Raw genomic sequence first — 7923 nt, 5'->3', positions numbered from 1 at the left:
TTCTTCAAATACCACATGCATTGATTCTTCTACTATGAGCAACCTTTTATTGAAGACTCTATATGCATGACCATTCAAAGCATAACCAATGTGCACACCTTCATCAGATTTAGCATCAAACTTACCAAGATTTTCTTTGCCATTATTCAATACAAAGCATTTACACCCAAAAACTCTAAGGTGGCTCACACTAGGTTTTCTGCCTTTATACAATTCATATGGGGTTTTCTTAAGAATAGGTCTTATTAAGGTTCTATTCAACACATAAGCTGTAGTATAGACTGCATCTGCCCAAAAATACTTAGGAAGCTTAGATTCATTTAACATAGTTCTAGCTAGTTCCTCTAATGATCTGTTTTTCCTTTCAACTACACCATTTTGTTGGGGTGTCCTAGGGGCTGAAAAGGTATGTGCTATCCCATGCTTCTCATAGAACCTCTCAAATCTAGCATTCTGAAACTCTCCCCCATGATCACTTCGAATTGATTTAATGCAGCAGCCATTTTCATTTTGCAGAACCTTTGCCAATTTCTTAAAAGCAATGTAAGCATCATGTTTATGTGCAAGAAATAAAGTCCATGTAAATCTAGAGTAATCATCCACAACAACTAAAGCATACAAATTTCCAACCAAGCTAGCAACTCTAGATGGTCCAAATAAGTCCATATGTAACACATCCAATGGATTTTTTGTAGAGACAATATCTTTTAACTTGAAAGAGGATTTGATTTGTTTACCTTTCACACAAGCATCACAAAGCATGTTATCCTGAAATTTAATGTTAGGTAAACTAGAAACTAAATCTTTAGATTTCAGTTTATTTAAGTGATTAGTGTGTATGTGAGCTAACCTCCTGTGCCACAACCAAGACTCATCACTTCTAGACAGCAAACACTCATTTGAAGAGTTAGTTTCCATGATATTCAACAGATATATGTTATTCACTCTCTTACCAGTAAACAGCACCTTACCAGATGAATTACTTGAGATTGTGCAGCCATTTGACTTAAAATTCACCTTGTATCCTTTGTCACAAAGCTGACTTATGCTGAGAAGGCTATGCTTGAGTCCTTCTACATAAAGCACATTCTCAATAGTGGTTGAGTTCCCTGTTCCAACAGTGCCTCTGCCCAAAATTCTTCCTCGGTTGTTATCACCATAGGTTACATGTCCTTCTGCTTTGAGCTTCAAGCTAGTGAATTTTGTAAGATCTCCAGTCATATGCTTGGAGCACCCACTGTCCAAGTACCACTGATTTTTCTTGTTGCTCATTTGCAAAACAGAATAATAATGATACAAATGGTACCCTTTTCAGTATAGGGTCCAACACAGATTAACACCTTCTCTTTGGTAGCCATTTTGCTAAATTCTTAGGAACAAGATGCTTTCTAGCAATGCAAGACCTAGAGGTATGACCAGATTTCATGTAGTAAAAACAGGTTACATGAGATGCCTTTTTGCCACTGTTAAAAGCTGAAAAACCTGATTTTGCTGGAACAAAAAAACTTGAAAGCTTTTTGACATTGGTTACATTTCCAAGGGTATAACCAAGTCCATTTTTATTGAAAACAACATTCTGTGAGCCAAGAAGAGACTCAAGGTTCTCTCTTCCCTTGGTGAAATTGGAAAGGGTTTTTAGCAAATACTTCACTTGTTTTTCCATTTTTTTTTAGTTTTCACAGGTTTTAATAGAGGCATGCAAGCATGTTAGTTCAAGGCTTACCAAATCTGTTTTGGCCTTATGCAATTCTTCCTCAAGTGTTTTTACTTTAGGTGCAAGCACATTATTTACCTTTTGCAATTTATTGCATATTACAGCTAGCCTATTTGCTTCATCATGTGTTTCCTTGAAAGCAGCAAGCAATTGATCATAGTTATCATAATCCACAGAAAATTCACTTACTGAATCAGAGATTGACTCCTCATCCTTCATCATGAAGCACAGATTGTTTTCCTCATTCTCAGTTGAAGAGCTGCTGGTTGAAGATACTTCATTTTCTTCCCATGAGATGTAAGCTCTTCTTCCCTTGCTCCTTTCAACTCTCTTGCTGGCAGATTTATCCTTTGATTGATTGTTTGGACAATCCGTTTTGATGTGCCCTGTTTTGCCACAGCCAAAGCAAGTATAGTTAGAGGATTTTGAATCATTGGGTTTAGGATACCTTCTTTTCTACTGGTTCCTATCTCTATTTTTCTTCTTCAGGAATTTGCTGAATCTTTTTGTAAGAAGACTGATTGTTTCAGCATCTTCTTTTTCCTCCTTGATCTTATTCTGTTCACTTGCTTTCAGTGCAAGACCTTTGGGTTTTCTCTCTGTTGTTTCCTGCTCTTTGAGTCTCTTGAGCTCTAGCTCATGCTCCATTAGCTTTCCAAAGAGTGCAGCAGTTCCCAGCTTTGACAGATCACGGCTTTCAGATATGGCAGTCATCTTTGGTTGCCAGCTTCTGTCGAGGCACTTCAATATCTTTATGTTGAGTTCCTTTCTGTCAAATTCTTTTCCCAAACCAGTAAGGTGATTCATAATATGAGTGAACCTTTTCTGCACATCAGCAATGCTCTCCTCGGGTTTCATTTTAAACAATTCATATTCTTGGATGAGATAATGTTTTCTTGACCTCTTCACATCTTCAGTACCCTCATGAGTGACTTCTAAGACTTCCCACATCTCCTTAGCTGACTTACATTGGGATATCCTGAAGAACTGATCCATTGTTAATGCAGAGGTTATGATGTTCTTGGCCACAAGATCATGTTGAGCCTTCCTCCTTTCGGTCTCATTCCATTCAGATCTTGGCTTTGCCACTTCTTCATCCTTGACAACCTGCATTGGCACATAGGGTCCATGGACCACAACTTCCCAGATTAATGCATCAATAGATTCCATGAAAATTCGCAATCTAATTTTCCAAAATGCATAATTCATTCCATTGAACATAGGTGGTCTATTAACAACAGATCCCTCAGCAAAAAGCACTTTAAACTCAGACATTATTGCAAACAAACTTTATTAACATACAAGTCCTAGCTCTTGATACCAATTGTTTGGTTTAATAGTGCCAAAGTTCAAGAGGGGGGTGTGAATTGATCTTTTAAAAGTTTCTCGCATAATCAGTATTTATCACCGTGTACAGAAAATAAATCGATTTATTTGAAATTGAACAGATTTATTTTGGCACTGTTTGTGTTTGAAAAACGTTTAGACAGTCAAGTTAATCACAGAATTATGCAGATCGATTTTCCAGATACACACACTGATATAATGAAGAAAAAAAGTGAATCACAAAACAACAAGCTTCAATTTTAAGCAAGTGATTAAGGTTCAATTAATAGCTTGACAATTACTTGAGTAACCTATCACAATCAATATGTTCAAGTGGCTTTTAACAGATTTTATATGTTCTTATCAGAATCAAACAGCTTTTTCAAAAATTAAGAACAATATGAAACAAGCCCAGAAAGAACAGATTTATTATTAATTGAACAGATTTATTTCTTGACAGTTTAACAGTTATGCATAAATTTAAGTGCAGAGATTAAGGGAGAAAGAACACAAGGCAATTATACTGGTTCACTCAACTGAGCTACATACAGTCTTCACCTAAATCAAGGTGAAATTCTCTAAATCACAATTCAAATAAACACAAATCCCACTGTTCTTGAACCCTACAAGAACTTAGGTACACTTGTTGAAAAACCCTATTTCAGCACACATACACTCTTCAAGAAACCCTATCAAGAAAAGTGTACAACCAAACTTTTACAAGAAAAGAAATGTGAAGCGACTACACCTGATTGAGGATGCAGAAATCTGCCTTAAACCAGTAGAACAGATTGCTAGAACAGTAGCAACACCTCTCACCAAGCTTTTGGAACCAAACAAGAACAAGCACTTTGTGATTTTCGAAATCTTTTAAGAACAGATGCTAATTCTTTGTAAATCCTCAATTCTCTGATGCAAAACTTGTTTTTACAATTGTATGATCAATGTTTAAACTCAGAAACAAGTTTTCATTTTATAGAAAACCAACTTACAACAGATTTTTGAAAAACAGTTAAAGCTGTTATAAAATGAACAGATTGAAAATAAAATGAACAGATTTATTTTCAAAAGCAGTTAGAGAATTTGTTATGTGAGGAGACTTAGTCAGCCATTCTGGTGCAGGGACAAAACTGAAAATCGTTTAAGATAGCCATGGCACCAGAGTCAAAAAGAATCTATTCATTTACAGATGAACAGATTTATTTTTCAAAACGAAAACAGAAAAAGCTTAACTATTTAAAACACAGTCGTTTTGAAAGGTAGAAGACTTAGTAAAAAATACTTGATGCACAAAATCTAATTTTCATAAGACTTAGCCAAGGCATCAGTTTAAAAAAGAATATGTTTATTTGGAAAAGAACATATTTACTTTTATGCAGTAAACGTGTTTTTTGTAAAACATGTGAAAAACAGTTTAAGAAACCTTATGCTTGTTCTTATCACATGGCCAGTGGTTAGGAGGTGAGTTACTCAGCAAAAAAACCTACTCTTAAACAACCTCAAAACACTACCTATGACATACTTAAAGCAAAAGGAAATATACATGAATTGTACATAAAAGTCTTCATCAAACACATGTCTTGAAGGGGCAGCAACCATCTTCAACATAGATGAGGTGAATAAAATTTCATTCTATTTATGTTTATTTCTTTATAATTTGAAGAAGTGATTTTGTAATATTGTTGGAATAACTTTGTGTAGGTTTTTCATTCGCGAGAAGACTTACTTGAATGGGTCTGTAGGGTTGCTTATAGACTTGGTTTTGTTATTGTCATTATTAGGTCTGACATAGCAAATGGAAAGCAAGGAAGAAAAACATGTCTTGTTAGTTTGTGAAAGGGGGGTAGTTACAGAAAGTACAAGGATGGTTTGGAGGTTACTGTAACTGGTACTCGAAAATGTCAATGTCCCTTTAAATTACGAGGTAAACCTATTGGAAAGGGTCAAGGTTGGGTACTTAAGGTATTATGTGGTACTCATAATCATGATTTGTATGATACATTAGTTGGTCATCCATATGCGGGCAGATTAAAAGCGAATGAACATTCCATGCTTGTTGATATGACTAAAAACATGGTTAAACCGAGTAACATACTATGTACTTTGAAGGAGAATAATGAGGATAATATGACAACAATAAAGCAAGTATACAATGCAAGATACTCGTACAAGAGATCAGTTAGAGGACCACGAACTGAGTTACAACAATTAATGATGTTGTTAGACCGTGACAACTATCTTCACTGCAGTACGTGTCATGAGTCTTCCAATATTGTTAGTGATATTTTTTGGACTCATCCTGATGCTGTGAAACTTTTGAATACATTTAACATTGTATTCTTGATGGATACGACTTACAAAACAAACAAATATTAACTGCCTTTGCTTGAGATTTTTGGTGTGACTTGTACAGGTTTGTCCTTTTCTACTGGTTTTGCATTCTTATCTGGCGAGAAGGAAACAAACTTCATATGGACTACAAAAATTTAGAGGGTCACTTTTGACATCGCATGTGGGGCCTGAAGTCATTGTTTGTGATAGAGATCTTGCTTTGATGAATGTCATCAATATTGTGTTTCCTAAAGCAAGAAATTTTCTTTGTCAGTTTCATATCAATAAGAATGTTAAAGCAAAGTGTAAAATGTTGGTTGATTTTGTCGAGGCTTGGGAAGTTGTGATGGATTCATGGAGGACTATCATTGACTGTACATATATTGCTAAATTTGATGAGTTTGTTAAAAGTTTTGAAACTATTTGTTCACCGTGGCCATTACTTGTTGAATATGTGAAGAACGCATGGATTATTCCGCACAAAGAAAAATTTGTAAGGTGTTGGACATATTCGTTAATGCATTTGGGAAATACAACATCAAACAATTATATCAATGCTTTTACTTTGTTTAGAACATGTATAACGTCTAATTGTTTTATGTTTTATACTTATACAGGGTTGAATCAGCTCATTGGTCTTTGAAACAAATATTACAAAATAGCATGGGAGACTTGTGCTCATGTTGGGATGCTATCAAGCATGTTATTATACTTCAACATAACGAAATCAAGGCATCCTTTGAAATGAGTCTACATGTGATAGGACACACATTCAATGTGCATTTGTATAAAATGTTGGTTGGCTTTGTATCTAAACATGCTTTGATTCTCATTGCTGAAGAGTTTGATCAGGTTCATGATGTGGGGTTTGATAGTGAATGTTGTGGATGTGTACTTAGACGGACTCACAGATTACCATGTGCTTGTCAATTAGCCAAATATGCTATGGGTGTCATTCCTCTTAATGAAGTTCATGTTATGTGGACGAGACTGAGCTTTTCAGATTTATCTGAATGTGATTCATCATCTGAGTTGTCAATTCAACAAGAATGGGATGTCATTCTATCCCGGTTCAAACAGGTTGACATGTGTGGCAAAGTGACAATTAAAAACAAGTTGCGTGAAATTGCCTACCCAGACATGACAATATTATGTGCACCACTTAATGTAGTTAAGACAAAAGGATCCCAAAAGAGTCAAGCAAACAAATTTCAGAGGTCTACAAAACGCATCCCTTCATATTTTGAGCATGTAGATCACATCCATCTTGTAAACGAAAGCTCATCATCTTTGAAGACTCCTAAGGGAAAGGTTAAGGGGACAACCAACACCAATGCAATTCCCATGCTTAATCAATTTCATCCAAAATGTCACCCTTATATTTTGGATGTAATAGATGTTAAAGCGGATGGACATTGTGGGTTTCGTGCTATTGCCTCCTTGTTAGGGATGGGTGAAGAGTCATAGCCACTTATAAAAATGGATTTATTCAAAGAAATATCTCAGTAACACAAAGAATACGCAAAACTGTTAGGTGGTCGTCAACGGGTAGAACATATCAAGAGATCCCTACTAGTGGATGAGTTGTCAGTGGTAAATGTATATTCATAAGAGTCATGTGCATTGATTAATTGAACTTGTATGCTATCTAATTTCATTATTGTATTTTGCAGGCTAGTGTTGACAAATGGATGACAATACCGGATATGGGATACTTAATAGCAAGCAGATACAATATTATCTTAGTCTGTTTGTCTTTGAAACAAAATATTACTATTTTTCCATTGCGTACTGCACCCCCAACCGATGTTAGTTTACACTGATTACTATGTACTGGCCATGTATATGATTCACACTTTGTGCAGGTAAAAATGGTTGATGATTGTCCCATACCTATCGCTGACATTTTATGGTGTACACATTGTTACCCAGAGACAAGATTATGGTCATCATATTACGTTGGTCGGATGCAATCTTTTACCCAATTAATTAGTATTAGTCCGACATATGTGAACTTTGGAGACGATTGATGTAGACATAATTTATTATGTGGGGTTCTTATTCATAATTTATTACTTAACTTTTGATTCATAATTTATTACTTCAGTTCCGATTCATAATGAATTTGTGTTTATGTCAGATAAAAATAAAATAGCAAACACTACAACATAAATTAATTAAACCATATTGTACACATACAAATTTACTATTATTACAATCATGTAATAAAAAAAATATAAACGATGTCCACGAACATTACGTGATTGTCTAGTGTACACCGCCCCGTCATCTGTCATGCTTCGGGCTAAATGCAGCGCTGCCTTTGTACTCTCATATGCGTCAGTGCCTTCAGTAACCTGACGACAATCTATCATGCGTTGGAGAATACTAACAATGCGCCTAAATATACCCTGCACCAACTTCAAAATAAATTAAACTTCTCAAATATATTGTTTAATCACATAACAATAAAAAAAAACTTACCGAATGTGCACGCTTATCTTGAGACGAGAGACCTGCCTGCTCAGCATTTGGACTACGAAGGCGAGGAT

The 7923-nt window shown here is 35.4% G+C and overlaps 1 protein-coding gene across 1 annotated transcript; it reads left to right on the top strand.

The window, feature by feature from the left end:
- The first annotated feature begins 5113 nt into the window (after positions 1-5113).
- Positions 5114-6838, top strand: LOC137829336 (uncharacterized). Its single transcript, XM_068636145.1, has 3 exons — positions 5114-5347; positions 5454-5869; positions 5989-6838. Exons 1-3 carry the CDS (start codon positions 5114-5116, stop codon positions 6836-6838), a joined length of 1500 nt encoding a protein of 499 aa, XP_068492246.1.
- Positions 6839-7923: the final 1085 nt, after the last annotated feature.

Source organism: Phaseolus vulgaris, chromosome 7 (genome assembly GCF_000499845.2).
Source record: "Phaseolus vulgaris cultivar G19833 chromosome 7, P. vulgaris v2.0, whole genome shotgun sequence".
Lineage (NCBI taxonomy): Eukaryota > Viridiplantae > Streptophyta > Magnoliopsida > Fabales > Fabaceae > Phaseolus > Phaseolus vulgaris.
This window is presented reverse-complemented; position numbering and strand designations above follow the sequence as displayed.